The sequence below is a fragment of the Polypterus senegalus genome, chromosome 17, assembly GCF_016835505.1.
Source record: "Polypterus senegalus isolate Bchr_013 chromosome 17, ASM1683550v1, whole genome shotgun sequence".
Classification (NCBI taxonomy): Eukaryota; Metazoa; Chordata; class Cladistia; order Polypteriformes; family Polypteridae; genus Polypterus; species Polypterus senegalus.
The window spans coordinates 69,958,132-69,978,775 of record NC_053170.1 but is presented as its reverse complement, the minus strand read 5'-3'; the positions used below and the strand labels follow the sequence as shown (position 1 = coordinate 69,978,775).

Genomic DNA, 20,644 nt, shown 5'->3' with positions numbered 1-20,644 from the left:
TGGTCTAATGTCTATATTATTTAAGTGTGACATGGCCCTTGCAAACTTTTGTTGGTTAATTGGCATTGAGTGCAGGTGTATGTGTATAATGATGTATGCTATCTTTCCTTTATTGATCATTTTAATATATTTTTTATAAGTGTTTTTTTCAATTATTTATTTTTTTATTATTATTCTGGTAATACTATTTTGTTCATGGCTTTGGTCTAGCTGCTACCATTGTGTGTCACTCTTGGTATGGCCTTTGCCATTCAGTTTACTGTTGTTAAGACTAGGTGCCAGTCACATGACTAGTTAGTTCTCTGACATAAAAGAGGTCCAGAGAATAACGACTAGGTTAATTCCAAGACTGCAGAGAAAGAGTTATGAGGAAAGATTAAAAGAGCCGAGCCTTTTCAGTATAAGCAAAAAGAGATTAAGAAGAGGCAAGACTGAAGTGTTTAAAATAAAGAAGTGAATTCATACAGTGAATCGAGACTGTTACTTTAAAAAACAAAAACACAGGAACACAGTTGGAAACTTGTTTAGAGTTAAAAACAGAGAACCATAGACACATACTGTAAAATAAGTTACCAAAACAGATAGGAGGACTTTAGAGACCTTCAAAACCATACATGATGTTATTTTGGTGGAATTAGGTAGACAGGAATAGTGAGCTTGTTGCGCCAAATGGCCTGTTCACGTGTAATGTTCTAATACAGTATTCTAACATGTTATGCCATCATTCTTCTTCTGTTTGAGATAATTACATACCTTCAGAGGTTGAAGTTGTTAAAAAACGTCAAAGAACCTTGGTGCTCCACTTTTATTTTTGGTTAGGGAAATGTATTTGTTAGCACTGATAATTCTACTTTTGTTTAGTGTTTTTTTATCTTCAAATGTTGCAAATTTTTTAGGTTTTGTTGCCAGTTACTTGATTGCTAATAAATCTTAGCCTGTTTAGATTTTGATTTATCTGACTTCACCTACACAATTTTAATCAGAATGCATACCCATCCATGACTGATTTCTGCATTTTATCCAGATTTTACAAGATATGATCTGTCTCCTCATATTTTTGCTGTGAGAACAGCAGGTTCAGAGAATTAATTGGTGGATAACATCTTCAAGCCTATTAATTGAGATTACAAAACCAATGATGTCCTTGCTGAATGTTGACCTTTCTGTTGAATGCATGTAGAACTTTACACAGTAGAATCTACACATATCATTTGGTAATGAGGTTGCTTTAGTCTACTTTTGAAACTTGGTGACAAGTATCATCAAATGTTCATCCATCCATCCATTTTCCAACCCGCTGAATCCAAACACAGGGTCACGGGGGTCTGCTAGAGCCAATCCCAGCCAACACAGGGCACAAGGCAGGAACCAATCCTGGGCAGGGTGCCAACCCACCACAGTCAAATGTTCAAACATATCTCAAATTAAAACATCTCAATAGTGAGCCATTTATTTTTCACCATGCCAAATTCATTTAACGATACATTTGCTAAAAGCGGCTTATTCCAGCAAAGAAAGCCTTTCCTGGTAGCAGAGGTTATTAGTCAATGGAGCATAGAAGGAAATCAAAGTGACAAGAGAAAATCTATGAAGACACACTGATAATATGTTATCTGCATGAAGACAGAGTAGCTGGCCTGAGAATATAATCTAGAACTGTAGTACTGCACTATTCACCATGCTACATTTAATTATTATTATTTACATTTTTGCTTGTACTGCAGTTCTTTTTTAAATAAACATACTTACATCTCCTTGCGCAGAATGGCTCAAAAGGGTATTGAAAATGCCCACGTGAATTCCCATTTACTTTACACAATTATATTGATATTCATTAGTAATTAACATAAGCATATTACAAAATGCCCAAGGGCATCCAAGTGGATAATAGTTTGAGAGTTCAAGCTGTTGTTAAATATACAATGTACCTTTATTAAAACTATAATATGCTACTTTTGCAGATTAACCTGCTTAATATCTGAAAATGCCTTTAGGAATTTCTTAATTGCTCACTTATTTGCTTGTTCTTTCCCACTAATGTGAAACTATCAAAATATCCCTTGCCCTAAGAGAAAACTGAAAATGCGCAGTACAACAGTGGCTAAAGAGGTTCATATAGTACAGTTACATTCATATTTTAAAGACGTGTCCATTTGACCTTCAAAACTGGTCACAAAACATATTTACTGTGCATAACCTCTGAACTATGAAGCACCATAAAGCATTAGTCTTAGAATTTCCAAATAACCATAGAATTGCTTCAGATTGTTTTCAAAAGAATATTACAAATTTTCTACTATCATCGTTAAAGTTAAAAGTGAAAGTCAGATTTATTCTAACTAACTGCCTCAGCAGAATAACTGTCTAATTGCTGCCACTCAGGCTCTTTAATTTGAACAGTTATCTACTGAATATTATGTTATCCATATTCACAATTACTCTCTTTCATGTGGCTCCTACTTAATCCTGAAATTTTTGCAACAGATAACACTAATGACCATATTACTGCAGACCTGCAGTGAGGTCCTCAAGTTGCTGATTATATCTTCATCAAAGTACAATTTATTTGTATAAATGAACTTTTTCTTGAATAAAGTGATTTAGTTCTGTGCTTATTCGGTGAGTTAAGAAATCTGAGAATGAAATTTAGAAGGGTTGGGGTTTCTGTCAAATTCACTTGGGTCAATAATGTCTGTAAGTTCCTTGTAATCTTTTTTCACTTTAATTTTGTAATACATTTTTCCTTCTTTGCTGATTTCTTTGAAAAATTAAAATTAATGAACAGCAGAAGCAACACTAATTATAGACAAGTGTCTACCTCTTTTTTTGCGCTGAAAGTAATGCAGTAACATTCACATAAAATTTTGTTACTGTTGATAGAGCTGGATGTTAGCAGGTAAGGTGTGGGCTGACAATCGATCAGCCATATCGTATGCCTTTGGAAACAAAGCATACCATGCTGCTTACCTCCACATCTACTAAAAAGATATAGACACCAGTAAAATAAAATATTGTTTAACTGAGGCAGCAGAAGAAGCAGAAGAAGAAGGAGCAGAAGAAGAAAAACAACACTGGTTTGGACAAAACATTACATTCTGGACCATACCTGGAAAACATTTGGTGACACCTAGGCATTGACATTAAAGAGCATCCTTGATTCATTTTTATAGTTTTATGAAATTCTGCAGTGAATCAAAAAAGTTCAGTCTTACCATAGCTGATGTCCCTAGGGTTTATATCATTCGCATTCTTGGAATGCAATTCCGTGACACAGCAATCACTGCTGGGAGGGGAGAGGATCACATTGGAAATTGAATCATTCTGGTGCACAGCGGGCAATGAAACAGGAGGCGGCTCTGCTTCAGGACAGATGCAACCAGTCTGAGTAATACCACAGCGTTCACTCTTTCTGTCAACACCTAGGCATTCCTCAAACCATCGGCATAAGACCCCACAGGTGAAGTGGCTGGAGTTCTCATTGTTGATCAGCAGCACCTCCACCAAGTGGAAATCCAAAATTTCATCACTGAACTTTTGCAAATGCTCAGGTTCAGTCGTCAAGCAGAGCTGCACAAAGTTCTTATCAAACTGCAGGAAAGTGTAAGGACCTCTGGAATCACACAGTTCCACACCTTCGTAGTCAATGTAATCCAACTGGGTGCAGGTCTGGTTTGAGAGGTAGTGGTCTAGTGGCAACACCATAGGGGAGAAGTGGAGGCAGATGTTCTCTTCTCGGTTAAATTTCAAATATAAGGAGTACTTGGTAGGGTCGGGATTCTCCAAAGTCCAGGAACAGCCAGCTGCAATCTTAGGAAAAATGTCTTTGAGTGAGAAGGAGCCGTAGAGTACCCCTGTGACCAGCGCTGCACACACGTTCTGACTCAGCAGCTCCAAGCTCGCAGCTAGTGCAAGTAGGGATGACAGCAACAACAATAAGAAGAGATGAGCAGTGTTCATCCTATGTCATTTGTCCTGTAGAAACAAAAAATAAATTGTGTGGTCATTTTCACTTTGGAGGTCGCTGATTTTATTTGGGTATGCCCTAGACTGACCAATAATTACAGAAAAACTATCATTATTTATAAAATACAGTAGATTAACTGACATCATATACAGGGGCATTACAACTTGCACAACATTGACATCAGTTTATCACTTAAAACTAGAACTATACCAATTTACAGTTTGATCTAAGGAGGGTCTAATGTGGCATTTAAGCAAACAATTTCTGCACATTAAGATAATGGCACAATATTATGCATTGAGCAGTGAATGCTTATCAATATAATACCAGAATGTTGTAAGCATGGTACACACGTTCTAGCAGTTAGCTTATGGTGCCATATACACTAGCACATCTTTACAAACAAATTTCTTGGAATTTCATTCATAATAGACATTTTTGAACTGTTAACTGCTGCTGCAATAGTTATTTAATACAAACATATTTATGAATAAAGAACTTACTTTCATGTATAGAAATGAAAAAAAAAATCAGCAAAATATTGAAAAAAGAACAAATATTGAGCACATGCTAAATGAAAGAAGAACCAAACCTTCAATGTGAAGTAGTGTAAGTACTGGAAAAAAAATCATCTCCCCTTGTGTTTAAAATACTTTGCATAAAAAGAATGTTCATAAAGCATAAGCCGTCTGGCCACTCACCCCAAACACAATTTTTAAATAAAAAGAAAAGTATGATTAATCTACTTAAAAAATACGATGTGAGGAAGGGCGGCACTGTGACACAGTGGTATGCACTCCCTGCTTCATTACTATTATTTATTTATTTGACGCCTTTACCCATGGTGACATTTGTGATATAATCAGTTACATTTCTTCTGTACTTCCAATTGGAGCAGAGGCAGATGAAGTGACTTGCTCATGGTTGCACAATGTTACCTGCAGAATTTGACCCCAACAACCTCAGGGTTTAAAGCTCAAAGTGCAAAGCCTTAACCACTACAACACACTGCCTTTCCAAAGCTTTTCTTGCCTACAGAGTTCTGTACCGAATTTCAGTTTTCATACCACATCCCAAAGATGTGAATATAAGGTGTCACACACGTGTGCATCTGTAGGGCTTTGATGGTACCTGCAATTCCACCTGAAACGACAGGTTGCCGCTGTCACTCATATCTCGCTTTCTTGTGTCCTCTGATCCATTGATCGCAGTCCAGAGGACCACTGATTTCTTTTTCAGCAATTCTTTGGAAGTCTTGCCTTTTACACGTTAGGGAATATTTAAACTCACCGGAAAATGGCTGTCACAATTGACTCACTGAACATGATATTAGTTCCCTAAACGTGCCTGTCAGTATTTTTTTTTTTCTTATTTGTTTTTTGTAAAAAACATCACTCACTTACCCTCTGGTACCCCAACCTTTTTCACATCTCTCTTTGTATTCATTTATTATAAAGGTTATTAGGTAATTCTACACTGGCTCCATATGAGTGAGAACTTGCATGTAGCATATGACCCCCCAAGGGATGGACAGACACCACATCTCAAGCTTATTCACACTTTACCCCAAAAGTTGCCAGGATAGGCACCAATTACTGGAAACCTTAACTAATTAAACAAGTTAGAAAATGATTGCATGGGTAAATTAATAAACAATGAACAGTAAACAGTCTTAGGTAGATAACTCACAATCAAATAATACCCTTCAGCTTTGACTAACCCAAGCCATAGTTCATTACTGGAGATTCATTTGAAGAATGGTAGAAAGTCACTTCTGTAACAAGATTCTGCCAAAACGTAAGTGGTACATTCAACCAAACAGCATGGAACAGTTAAAAATGTGTGCAATATCTGTGGATACAAACATACAGATAAGAAGAAGAATCCTCCACATGGAGTGAGGTCATCAGTGGAGTCCCTCAGGGCTTTGTCTTTGGACCACTATTTTTTTCTAATTTATGGTTATCACACAAGTTCTGGTGTAGTTAGTAAACTTATGAAAATTACAGATGATACTAAAATTGAAGTGACAGCAAATACTGAGGTGCTTTAATTTTTTTTTTTTCAGAAAAACCTGATAAGCTTCATAACTGACAAACGGAAAATGCAATTTAATGCAGAAAAGTGAAAAGTGCTACATGTGGGAAAAGAGAACACCAATGTAAAATGAAAAAAATGCATGATGTGAGACTTTGCCTTACAGGAAGCAACCTCTGAAAAGGATTTAGGAGTTTACGTTGACACAACATTCTCAACGTCTAAGTCTAAACCAATGTGCCGAAGCAATTAAAAAGGCAAATAAAATGTTAGGTTATATCATAAAAGCTGTTGAATATAAATCAAGAATTATTTTGCTTAGATAATACAACGCACTAATGAGACCAGATTTGGAATATTGTGAGGATCTGGTCACCATGCTACAAGAAAGATATAGCAGCACTTGAAGCTAGACCGAGGAGAACAATTACATACATAACATGTCTTAAAGACATGTCTAATTTGGACAGACTCAGAGGATTAAATCTGTTTATTTTGAACAGAAGAGACTGCGTGGGGACCTACTCCAGGCCTTCAAAAAATTCGGAAAGACATTGATAAAGTAGATACAGCAGAATTCTTTCAACTAAATCATGAATCATGTACTTGAGGACACTAGTGTACATTAAGGGTGAAGTGCATTTAGTGCTGAAGACAGAAAGTGCTTCTTTATTCAAAGAGTTCTGGAATTATGGAACAAACCACCGAGTCATGTTGTTGAAGCAGAAGCCTTGACAACCTTTAAGAAGTACATGAGACCATTGGACAAAGCAAACAAGCCTAATGGACTGAATGATCCCCTGTCATCCATCAAATTATGAATGTTATGTTTTAAAATGGACAACTCACTGGAAACCACCAGTCACAACTAACTCGCATCTGAACAAGACATCACTTCTCCAAATGTGCATGACACTATTTTATTAATTTTTTTTGTCGAAAAGACCTGTCTAAACATCTCTTAATAGATTACAGCTCAATAAAACCTGCTCCCAGTTTTGCAACCATATTCATCCATCATAAGGCATCCTCCAATTCCAAAATATATTGTTTTCTAGTGAAAAAAAATAAAAGTAATATGAAATTTAACACAATAACCTATTTGTTTTCTGTTAAATACAATTAAAACGTTACACGTTTGCAATCTACTAACATTAACTATATAATCTTAGCCAATATATTTAGCAGCCTAGAAACATTTTAATGTTAGGAACATCTTCAAAATGAAAGTATAATATGCAAGTGTCAATGATCCATTTCAGGTTTCCAAGTTACATTTAATATAAATATTTTCAGCTTTTAACTTACATATAAAGTATAGAATATTAAAAAATAACAATTTCTGGCTGATAATGTCATTAAAAAAGCAATCCCTGTAATTATATTCCTTGCAGTCTTGATTAAAAATACTGTATAGGATCAGTTCATTTTTCCAGCTTACTTTATGTTAAGACTCTGGATTATATATAAATGAGCATTTGTACGTGATTGGGTTAGTAAAGTGTCTGTGCTGAAGTATGTAATGAATATGGAAAGGCTACTTTAATTAAGATTATTAAAACAATATATTCATCTGAATATCCTATCATTTTTCAAAGCACTAATTCTTTGAAATAAGGCCAAACACTTGGCAATGCCTCTCGGGGAAGCTGAGGTATCACAGGTCACAGTGCTTGCTCATTCTCTCTTCTGGAACAAAAGGTTAATGGCCAACAACTTTAGTTGTTACTTTCCACCAGCTGTTTCATAATATTTGAAATAAGCAAAGCCCAAATGTCTTTATGATACAAAGGAAGGATTTACATATTCTTAAAATTTATATAGTAGGAGGTTTGACAATACTCCATCTTTATCTTATATTTTATGTTGATGATAAAAGTTCAACGCACAATGTCAAAAAGAGATAAAAGACACAGGTGGAAAGAGAAAAATACAATGTGAGTGTGGCAAGGAAAAGGCCAATAGGGATGTTTTAGAACAGTGGTTCTAAAAATATGAAAATATGGTCCATGGAACAATGGCGGCCAGAGCCAGTCTATCTATTAGGCAACACAGACAGCCACCTAATGCTCCATCATCTGAGGGATGCCATTTATGAAAGATAAAGAGCATGTGCTCCAGACACGGAGGGGAACCAAAGAGATTGTCAAACTCAGTTAATACTGAGTGTGTGCTGTTATCCGCTGGACGCCGTTTATGAAAATAAAAGTGCATACACTCTGTACATCAAGGGGCGCACAAAACTTAAACTTGGCAGCATATATACAAAGAGCCTCTTACTCTGGACACCAAGAGGGACCAACAGGTATTCAAAGTCTAACCCATTACAGACAACAAAGGACAACGTTCATCCACTCCACCTTGGGCTTCAAATGGACTTTAACCAACATTGCCAAGGAATGAACCCTCACAAAATCTATTTTAAAGAGGATTCAGAAGATATTGAGTCCATCTTATCTTCTGCACACTTTATTGTATAGATACATACAACTTTATTTGTTCCCAGAGTAGAACCAGTCAATCCATTAAGTGACGCAAGTAACCGCATAGGGCACCATCATCAAAACAAAGTCATTTATGAAAATTAAGGAGTACATGCTCGAAACTAAGGGGGACAGTGTGATGTCAAAAATCCGCTGACACTGAGTTGGCATTGTTACCTGCAGGGCACCATTTATGAAAGTAGAAATGTTCACGGTCCAAACAGCTAGGGCAAATTGCTCCTTAAAGTCTGTGGTATATACACAAAGGGGTGGATCTTGTTTTAAATCCACCTTGACGTCCACCTCATGGGTCAACCGCTGGCAATAGTAATCTCTTAATTCCACCTTCAAGATTTAATAATACAGGAGATTATTGACTAAAATACGGGATTTTGAAATGTAAACTCAGCAAGGTTTAAATATTAATGGAGACTTTCCCTTGCTGAGCACCTGATAGGCAAGTTTTTCAAATAGGGACAGTGTATGCCACATAAACCTGAGAGAAGATCCCTGGCGGGAATTGGGTAAAAAACAAAAAGTAGCTAGCATTGTATATCACAGAGCAACAGCACGAGAATCAACCTGTAGAAAGAAATGGAGGAGCAGTTTAACCTAATTCTGTTCATGTTGGTTCTTTTGTAGTCTTTCTTAGAGCATCTTCTAATGGCATAACAGTGGGAGTAGTAAAGGAACTTAAGGAGGTGCTTCCCAATGAACAGCGCTGATTAGGCCTACTAACTTACTATTTGAGTCTGTGTGTCAACTCTTGTTCTTTTCACCTTGGATAGCTAAATTATTTTTCACATACATACAAGTAGAAAAAAGAATGTGAAAATTACAACCTGGAATTTATGAGAATATTTGGCTGTTGGTCATAGGTGGTCCTCCATATCCTTGACTCTGACAAAGTAATCCTCTGTCCAAAATACTTGGAGAAACACTGCTCTAGAAGAGTGACAGGCAGGAGCAACAATACAGAAAAGAGAGACAGTAGGGGGCAGGATGAAAACATGCATTATGGGACTGTAAAAGACAGGCAACCTAGAAGAAATCAAGGGTACTTGATGATCTGCTTAGAGTGACATACTGTAGAGAAATCACTGGGGGTGGAAAGTGGGCGGTTAACATCCTGGTGGACAGGAAGCAGTAGATGGTGGCAAGTTGGGAGAAATGTGAACCATATTATCTCTTTACATCTGAAGTTTCCAGCTTGCAAGAATTCAACACTTTAGATGTTGCACATGGTACTGGACTGGAAGAAGTGAGACCATGTTGTCCATTTAAGACACACAGTTGAAAAGCTACCTGAGAGACTTGACCGTAATAATGTTACATAATGTTACATAATGCTGAAGGATGTAGAGATAGTAAGTAGGGAATTCATGAGGGATTCCTTACATAAGGCCTAATGTATTATGCTGTGTGTAGAATTCACATTAAAGCATGGCATATGCACCAAACTGGAAATGTGCGTATGCACAAAAAATCCAGATGCATAAAACTGAGCAAATGCCAAGTTCCACACACTATAAATCCCAATGAATTTCAAATTTAATACATGTGCATGCACTGACAGCCCCACCCTGACTCCTCCCAGAAGTTTGTAAATTTGAACATGCAAATTAATATATATAGCCTCTTCCATTCAGTGCTTTGTTAAAAGGCAACAGCAAAAGCACATGGAAAAAAAAAAATTTCAGTGAATGCTAAGTGGAGGCAAGGAAAAATGTACAATTTGTTGGCTTAAGCAGTGGTATAAGCAAAAAAGGAAGCTGACTGAGTAATACAGAATGATGGAGACACTTGAAAGTTCAAATTCAGAAAGTCGTACAGTGCACAAAATAAAAAAGTGGTCAGCTATCAAAACTGACATAAAAAGGCGAGTTCCAGCCCACCGTCTGTTTATTCTGTTTTAGACAATATTACAGACGCTGACCCCAATACCGCAGATAAAATCCTTGTCGTGATGGTGCTGACTGCACACACACCACTGCCTCAGAAACCACTGGGTGACCCTCTGGCTGTGTGCTGACGAACTCTGTTCTGGAGTTGAAAAATGGAAGAGTGGATGTTGTAAGATGAACTAAGGAATACAAGGTCTGTACTACGTGACAATGACCACAAATTAAATGAACTGATTAAAAAATAAATGCTGCATCTGATTACCTGTTTTTACATTCTGCTAATTACATACAAATGTACATTCAACTTGTAACACTGTCTGATTTGGCTGATCATTTGGTGGGTCAGGGTCAGGTTCAACATACCACATCTCTTCAGATATGGGGAAGCCACGAGTTTGTGCCACATTATGCAGTACGTTACATGCTTGCACAATGAGACACACTTTTTGTGTACTATAGAGCAGCACATTAATAGAGTGGAAATGCTTTCTATTTACATAAGGAAATTCATTCTCTGAAGGTGCTTTATTGTGTAGCATTGGCGCAGAACGCCACAATGAATAGATTCTCTGCTCTTTACATAAATCTTTGAGGTGGCTTGCCATCTTTAAAAGAACTGCATGCCTTTTGCCACATTAGGAAAAAAAAAGCATGTGCAACAGTGCAGAGTTGCTGCATTTATTAGAGCTCCTGCTATAGACAAGATAAAGACAGCTCATTCTTTTGGTGATTCATCCCTAGCTGATGTAATCTGTCCAGCTCCATTGCAATAGCAATGTGCATGCATTTGACCACTCTGATTACATTTAGAAAACCAGACATTGCTGCGAATTCTGCTTTGATGATTCCCAGCTCAACCAGAGTATAAGGAAATCTTACATATCTGGATGTCAAACGGATAATACCATCCTATACAGCTGGCATGGCACGAATCACTGATGATTGTAAAATACCCGATTGTCAGCAAGTTCATACTGAAAAGCTCCTGTGGCTAAAAACCAAAGAGTAGACATAACTTCCAAAGGAGCAGGTAGAGCACAATTCCTCAATGTCTTTGTAAGGCCGGTACTAGTTCAGCAAACAGCTCCAAGAGGACAGTTTTTGCAAATCAAAATTGATTTAGAAGCCAGTCTTCATCTATACTAATAAAAGGCAAAGCCCTCACTGACTCACTCACTCACTCACTCACTCACTGACTGACTCATCACTAATTCTCCAACTTCCCGTGTGGGTGGAAGGCTGAAATTTGGCAGGTTCATTCCTTACAGCTTCCTTACAAAAGTTGGGCAGGTTTCATTTCGAAATTCTACCCGTAATGGTCATAACTGGAAGCTGTTTTTCTCCATTTACTGTAATGGAGTTGAGCTCGAAAGCCATGGGGGGCGGAGTTTCGTGTGACATCATCACACCTCCCACGTAATCACGCAGTACGTAGAAAACCAGGAAGACCTCCAAAAAGCGCTGAAGAAAACATGCATTATATAATTGAGAAGGCAGCGAAACAATAAGAAGCTAGCGAGTGACATATACAACCATATTCATGAGTGCTGCTACTTCGGAAGCAAAGCACGGTGTAAACCGTAAACCGTTTAAATTAAGTTCATAGACAGGCTGCCGCTGGCGTTTGTAATTTAGTGCCTGCCCATATAAAGCCGTCCGTCAATCCAATAGAAACACTGCCGCTAAATATTCACGGGTGAAGGACTGTGCTTATTCAGAGGAAGATGAGATGGTCAGGGTGGTGTTTGGCACAAACTCAGCGAAACTGGGACAGAAAGTTTTAAGTGTCTTAGCTAACATTAAATACAGCCGTGGACATAGCAGGACATGGCACCAGCATAGCTGGGAAACTTCGATGAATGTACACCAAGCGGCTCACGTGAACTGACGCAGTGCACAGACAAAAAGCAACAGTTCCAAACAGCGCTGAACAAAAACTGAATTACACAATTGAAAAGGCAGCAAAAAAATATGAAGCGTCTGATACATACAAGCATGTTCATAAGTGCAGCTACTGCGGAAACAAAGCATACGGTGGAAAAAGTCAATGTCCCGCTAAAGGAAGACAGTGTAAAAAAAAACCCGTGCATGCAGTGTGTCAGGTCTCAGATAAAGAAGAAGACGAGCTGTTTATTGATGCAGTAAGAAACGAATCGATGAATGAAACCTGTCATCTTTACAACGATTGACAAACACGGAATGTAACTTGAACACAACACATCCTACAAATACGAACCTGATTGAAAGAAATAATGATAATCAAATCCTTGATGACAGCAACACTCAATAACAATCACAAAACAATTACTGTATATTGACAATCATGTTACGTTATTTTTAAAATGTTCCCTTTTCTTTTCATAACTTCTTTAACACACTACTTCTCCGCTGCGATACGCGGGTATATATATATGTATATATATACCCCGATCTACATACTTGAATAATGGATACTTTATTCGCCATCAATGATTGTTTTGGTAAAGCCATACTCAGTGTATTCGTTAGATGAACGGTAAAAAAGTAAGAGCGAGGGGAGGGTGAATTATTGAGGCACGCAGGCAAAACCACAATAGTACACGGGCTCGATGTACTGTATTGCGCGTCAACTCAATCTGAATTGCACATTCGAAAAAGTATATCTTTTCAAGTTCTATTTAGTCCATATGTATCAAACTCAAGGGCCGCGGGCCACATCCGGCCCGGCGTGTAATTATATCCGGCCCGCAAGATCATTTTATATACTGTATTATTGTTATTAATAGCCCGGGGATATGAAGAGCTGGTAACACAATAAACTACAGATCCCATAATGCAGCGCTTCAGCTGCCTTGCTGAACACTTACCGCGTTAACCAAGTCTAGCTTAAGATGCTGCAAGTTTTTGCGAAACTAGCCGACACGATGCTGAAGAGAAAAGTTGATTCTGAAAATAGAGCCTTTAAAAACCGATGGGAAGCTGAGTATATGTTTACTGACATTGCCGGTAAACCTGTGTGTCTCATTTTTGGAGCTAATGTGGCTGTAATTACAGAATTTAATCTAAGACGGCACTATGAGACAAAACATCAGGATAACTTGAAAGACCTGAATGCAATGCAGAAGATACAGAAAGCAGAAGAGTTAAAGAAGAATCTGACACTTCAGCAGATGTTTTTACCCGTGCAAAATCACAAAGTCATTTCAAGTGAAGCTGCTTTTATGGGAGACAGAAATGCACCAGTGCAACTTGCCCCACTTTCCCTGTAGCCAAGTCATGCTGAACCAAGTCGGCACAACGGTGTTCCCAAATACGCACTTTGCTGATAAACTGAGCGCACTGCGCACTGAGTTCGCATGGCGCTTTGGTGACTTTGAAGAACAAAAAAAGAATTTTGAGTTGTTTCACAACCCATTTGCCGTCGATGTGGAAACTGCACCTGTGCAGATTCAGATGGTGGTGATTGAGCTGCAGTGTAATGGCACACTGAAAGCAAAGTACGATATTGCACGGCCCGCACAGTTTATTCACTCCATTCCCGCAGAAATGCTCCAGCTCCGTCTACATGCGGCTCGAACCTTGTGCATGTTTGGTAGCACATATCTGTGTGAGAAGCTCTTCTCAGTCATGAAGACTAACAAAACAGCACACAGGAGTCGCCTCACTGATGAGCACCTTCAATCCATCCTGAGAATCCCACAACACAGAACCTCACACCAAACATAAAGGAACTTGTTGCCAAAAAAAAGATGCCAGGCGTCCAGCTCTGATAAAATGACATATGAGCAAAGACAACTGAATGATTTGATTTGTTATTGCTGAAAAGAACAAATTTTATTTATATTTCCAGGTTTTGTTATGCAGCATGTTCATATTTGAATTTGTATAATTTTGACAGGATATATTTTTATGGAGAGCAAAATCTTTTGGGATATTTAAAATCTAACTTTATTTTTTATATAAAATTACATAAGAGTAAAGAAATTTGAATGTTTGTTCTTTTAACGTTTACTTTATTTCTAACTTGTATAATTTAGACAGGATATATTTTTATGGAGAGCAAAATATTATAAGTTATTTAAGGTTTGAGTTGATTTATTCAGGAATAATATTCCTGTCTGTTTTTATTCATATTAATGTTCAAAAAGGTTAAGTTTTAAAAGTTTTAAAGTTTTAAAAGTTTAGTTTTAGTGTGTTCAATAAATGTTTATCCTGTTTGGCCTGCGACCTAAAGTGTGTTTTGGATTTTGGCCCCCTGTGCAATTGAGTTTGACACCCCTGATTTAGTCGACACAAATATCTTTGGTTGGAATGTAAGGCGAATTTACTCTTTACATTTGTATGGTGAAGAAAAATGTATGCAATGATGCCTACATTTAACTTACATTCCTACTAAAGATATTTCTGTCGACTAAATAAAAATTCCTTCTATTTAAAATTTAAATAGAACTTGAACAGATATATGTATGTATATATACATATATGCCAGCAACACTCATGACAATGACAGAACAATCAATCATGTTATGTTATGTTATTATTAAAATGTTTCCTTTTCTTTTTACTTCTCCGCTGCCATGTGGTATTTTGCTATATATATATATATATATATATATATAGATATGACAACAACACTCATATCAATGACAAAACAATTACATTAACAATCATGTAATGTTATTTTTAAAATTTTTCCTTTTCTTTTTCATTACTTCTTTAACACACTACTTCTCCGCTGCGAAGCGCGGGTATTTTGCTAGTCATCTATAAATGTGTGCGCTCTTCTAACTCTTCCATTTCTTCTTACAATGCTAAAGCAGCTATGGTATTTGGAATGGTTTGGCCATTCTGTGAACTACTATAACGTTACAGAATGATTAAAATCAAGTGAATTAAATTTGTTAACGATATACAATTAATATGAAAAAGAAGGGTAACAATACAGAAACAGTGCCACTGCTCTGACGCTGGGTGCTGCCAGTTTGCAAAACCGAGCAGAAACATACATTTTGAAGTGTGCGTGGAAACAGTGTGTACATTGACCCGGACACAGACAGGCAGACACGCTCATGTCACCCAACATGCTTTTATTATTCATTACTATTTACAGTTCAGTGGTCACAACCCCACAGTCCCCAAAGTCCTGGCCACACAACACAACACATTTCCACTCTTCAGGCCACCTCCTTGTCTTCCTCCCAGCGTCATCCAACTTCCGCCTGACTTTTGTCCAACTCTGTACGGAGGCAGCCCCTTTAAATAAGCACCCAGATGTGCTCCCGTTGTGTTCCAGGCAATCTCCCACCGACATGCCCCAGTTTGGTGGAAATGACGGCTGTCTCCCCGGAAGCACTCCGGGTGTCCCTGTTCCTCTTCCCCCCAGCACTTCCTGGTGTGGGGGAAGTGCTGAGGTCTAGGGTCCTCCAGGTATTGGGGCCCCCTGGTGGTAACCACGGGCCCCTACAGAGTCGAGCTTCCCAGCTCTTTACCCGCAGCCTCCAGGGCAGTCACCCACTCAAGGTCTAAGGAGGCACAAGCCCTCCTCTGGTCTTCTCGTGAATCCCGGCTGGGTACCACTCCCATCAGGGTACCCCAACAGGCATACACAACATTCACATGGCACTTCAGGTAACAGAAATGATTCAGAGGTTTTGCTAGAAGTGACTCCAGTAGGGATGACTGACTGTGGGGAGAGTCTGCTGTAAATGTGCAAAGCTGCAGTAGTCCATTACTTTGTGTGAGACAGTACATGAGAAATAAGGTGATTTATTATACTGAGTAAGTAAAAAAGGTGGGTGAATGAAACCACCAGTCAGACAGAAGTTCAAGTTTTTGTGGTTAGTTTCAGAATTTAGTTTTGTATTTCTTTATTGTATATTAAGTTCATTTTTATCTCATCACTCTATCTTTACATTTAAGAAATGCAACATTTTTGAAGTTTTTGCCTCCTTGGCATTGCTTCAAATGTGGAAAGATGCCAAGAGGGTATCCTTTTCATCCTTTTCCTTGAGTAACAAAACAATAAAGCATATCCTGCACAGCCTACCTGAGAAGCCCAACTAGTACAACTCCAGGTAACACAGCTGTGACCTGCATGCAAGACAGCTCTGCTGACCAAACAAGAAAAGGCAGAAATTCTAATACTGAATTTTCCAACTTAATGTGAGATATAAAACCTTTAAAAGATACTCTATTCCTTTTAAAATAGGTTCTTCACAAAGTACAAAATCAAGAACTTTTCTCTGAAGTACAGTACTTCATGGATCTGATTAGACAGCCTAGGACAGCCGTGGAGAATCAGTAGATGGGACAAGACTAAATTTTACTGACTGTTCTCCTAACCTCAAGGAATGAACTGACTTTTCTGACTTTTACTCTATCATGACACTATTTGACAAGCCAAATACGGAAGTCACTTAAGAAAGATTCTTCTCCTATCTCTAAAATCCTTTTGAACTTGAAATAAAGATTGAGAGAGCAAAAAATAAGCTACATTTAGATCCAAGTCTGCAGGCAGTTCAGAGCTTTATACACGCAATGTTATTTATACAGTATATACTGTATATGTCCCTCCACAGAGTCAGTACCTCAACATGGCAGAGTGGTTAGTGTAATCGATGTCACCCTGAGCAATGCTGTCAGGAATCATGTACTCCTTGTAAAGCCACCCATGGTGTCAAGGTCAGAGGTGTGGACCTGACAAAGACTGGCTCAAAAATCCCCCTTTCAAGGGTCTATCCAAAGTGGTGCAACTGCCACATGGAGTCCTAACAGGAAGTGAACTGGGGCCTCATGTATAACACCAAGCGTAGTATTCACACTATAACATGGCGTAAGCACAAAAGCCGAATTGTGCTTAAGCACAGAAAAATCCAGATGCAGGAATCTGTGCGTACTCCAACTTCCACGTTCTTCTGCTACATAAATCCCGGTCAGCGTGAAAACTAACGCTCGTGCACGCGCCTTATGTCCCACCCCAACTCCTCCCAGAATTACGCCTCTTTGAATATGCAAATCAATATAAATCACCCTTAAGCTCAGCCTTCTGTGAAAAGACAATGGGAAAAGCACGGGGGAAAATATAAGAATTTCAGCAAATACCAAGTGGAGGCAAAGGAAAAACATACTATTTGTTTAATTAAACTGTGGTATAATCAACAAAATGAAGTTGATCGAGTGACATAGCGTGTTGGAGAAACTTGAAAGCTCAGATATCAAAGTCACCGTGAAAAGGCGAGTCATAACCCACCATCTGAGTGTCATATGAAAGCTTATTAGGGTATAGACAAAAAAAATAGGCACACAGTGGGAAAAAAGCACGAAATGTCAACTTCAATCTCGAAATTTCCACTTTAATCACGTGGTTTATTTTGTCATTAAAGTAGAATATCATAAATGTCATCTTAAAATCATTTAATTAACCAGTTTCTCAAATCACATCGTAATTAAAGTAGCACGTTAAATGCTTTGTTTTGTATGTGATCTTCTATGCGCTCTATGTGTGTGAATCATTACTCTCTTCTTAAACCGGCTCTCTTCGTCCAACTGGATACAGAATCCATTACATTTGTGATATTACAGCTCTCTGAATAACTAAAATACTGAGATGTATATATGATATTATTTTCATGATGATAGGAGTTAACGTTGTTAAACATGGGATTCATGGCACAGTGATTGTGTGCGATCTTCGCTGAAATTATTTATTGCAGCAGTACTCGGCTCTAGGCAGAGAAAGAATCGGTGGCCCCTTTGCCCGCCAATGTCAATATGGTATCTTATGCACGGTGGATGGCCACGTCCATTGCGGACACTGCATAGCTGCCTCGTGCTCATGACACAAGCGTTTAACTTTAGTCAAAATTTGCCGCTGCGTTTTTAGCTGTGTCGTTATTTTCTATTTCTGTTTTATATTCAATATACTGTATATTGCCGTGGCCGCCTTGCTTTTCTTTCTCCAAGTAACCGATCACCACACAATCAGCTCTGTAATAGATGTTAAGCCATCTGTAAGCTTAGAGCACCGATTCTGCAAAACGTTTAAAGAACATTGAACTATCTTCGTAGTACATGTTTAATTATTCTATCCTTAACGCCAGTCCCAGTGAAGAATATGGAATATTTAAATGAAGTTAAAGTTTTACCTGTATAATATAATAAACATATTTTGCTGCATTTCATCTTAAAAATGATATCGTCATCATATGTAAATACGCTTTATAAAGTGGCTCAGGTTGTGCAATATTATAACTGTAGTGCAAGTTTACAGTGAGGTAATTGTACTTATAAGTACAAACAGTTCTACAAGGAGCAATTGATTGAGCTCGTTTATAGTTCTTGGGATGAAACTGTTTCTGAACCGCGAGGTCTATACAGGAAAGGCTTTGAAACGTTTTGCCGTGGCTGAGGTAGCGTGTGCTTGAGTCTGTATCCCGATAATTCTCTTTCCAATCAGCTGCTGCTGTGATTCCCCACTCAGATACAGTGATATAAATACTCTGAGTTGTGCAGTGAGAGTAATATGGAAAAAGATGATCCGCTGTGGCAACCCTAATGGGAGCAGCTGAAAGAAGAAGAAGAAGAAGAAGGTGCAGTGAGAGTAACAATACTAAAGCAGTTATGGTATTTGGAATACTATGGCTATTCCCTGGACCATTATATTGTTACAATCAAAAGTTAATTACAATCAGATGCATTACACTAATAAACAATATGTGGTTAGTTTCAGTGTATTTATAAAGCCGCGTCAGGAAAATAATGAGTAACCACACAGGAACGGTAGCATTGCTTTGACGCTGGGTGCTGCCAGTCTGCAAAACCGAGCGGAGAACTTTCGTATGACAAGGTATGAGGTACCGTGGAAAAGTGCATGGCTTTACGCCAAGTGTAGGTTTTATACATCACGATTTGAACGTGGAAAAGTTCTTACGCAAAATTTCTGTGCGTACACACCGTTTATACATGAGGCCCCTGGTGTGGCTGAGGATTGTGTACCCTCATTACCACTAATATCAACTGCTTCTTTGTGCAAGCTCTTCATTCCCTCAATTTACTTGATTCTTTTTCCTGTACCAAAAGACAGAGAGAACTACAATTATGTACAGTTATGTTCTTAGTATGGAACCCACATGTATTATGGCACTGGTGTGATGGCCATTCAGAGATACACCTGGGAAAAGTGCCTCGTTCTTCTCTTACCGGCATGACTAGGCAGCCTTCTTCAAGGATAGCACTACCAACACCTGACAGGGAGGGGAAAATAAAAGGAATCCTAAACAAAGTTTGTCCCAATTTGTACTTGACTAGGCAAAGTCCCTCATCTTCGCTTCTTGGAATATCTGCACACTTACGACTTCAACAAATATTGACCAACCACCCCAGAGAACAGCCATTTTAGACTCAGACCTCAAACGTTACAGAGAGGAAATTTGCAGCAGCAGCAACACATGTGTCATTGATTAAGGATCCATCACTGAAACTACAGCTGGGTATAGATTCTTCTAAAAATGCCAGCCACAATAAGAGATTCAGATCCACAAAATTGGCTTTGGTGTCAAGAATGAACTCCTACCAAAAGTTCCAGAGTCTCTTGTTGGTGCAAGGCTCTCACAATCATCAGCTCATATACTCCCACACTGCATTCTACAGAAGAAGAAAATGACTAATTCTAAGTTAACCTAGACACACAAACCACAGACTTGTCCAGCTCATCCTCCACACTATATTTAAACCACCTAATAGAAGATATGCCCCCAAGCCATGCCTCAACACTGCATCCCTTGCGACACAATGACAATTCATCTTCAGACTCGGCTTGAACACATTCTGATCCCAGCCACAGGTGGTGAGATCAAAACTACCAATCCTGATGTTGATGAACTGCACACCTCACTGCTCACAGCACTCTAGTCCTCCTCCAAAAAAGCTCTTCATTTTTCCAAGAAGAATTCATACTACTTTGATCACACCACAGATGAGGTACTCCCCTTCCTGAAGACCAAGAACAAAGCATTTCAAGCTCACTTTGTGAATACATCATCAGTTTCTCTCCTGCCGAAGTGGAAAAAATTAGATCAATTACACAACTCGAACCTCCGTGAAATCCTGGATAACTGGTGGATGAATAAGATGATCTTCTTACAGAAGCATGACATAAAAAAAGAGAGAGAGCATATATAAATAGTGTACTGGATTGTATGTAATTCTTTAGGTTCACACTTAACTTTACTGTATATTTGTTTAGTAAAAAATAAAAAATATATATACACATGAAAATG

General features: G+C 38.3%; 1 protein-coding gene across 10 annotated transcripts in view; it reads right to left on the bottom strand.

Annotated features, from left to right (window-relative positions):
* adgrb2 (adhesion G protein-coupled receptor B2) overlaps window positions 1-20,644 on the bottom strand; it is a 1,037,854-nt gene that overhangs the window by 822,998 nt on the left and 194,212 nt on the right. For all 10 annotated transcript variants that reach the window (XM_039740905.1, XM_039740908.1, XM_039740904.1 and 7 more), the window contains exon 2: window positions 3,213-3,972. In XM_039740905.1, coding sequence (XP_039596839.1) covers window positions 3,213-3,957 — 745 coding nt within the window. In that variant the 5' untranslated portion in view covers window positions 3,958-3,972. The remainder of the gene's footprint in view (window positions 1-3,212; window positions 3,973-20,644) is intronic.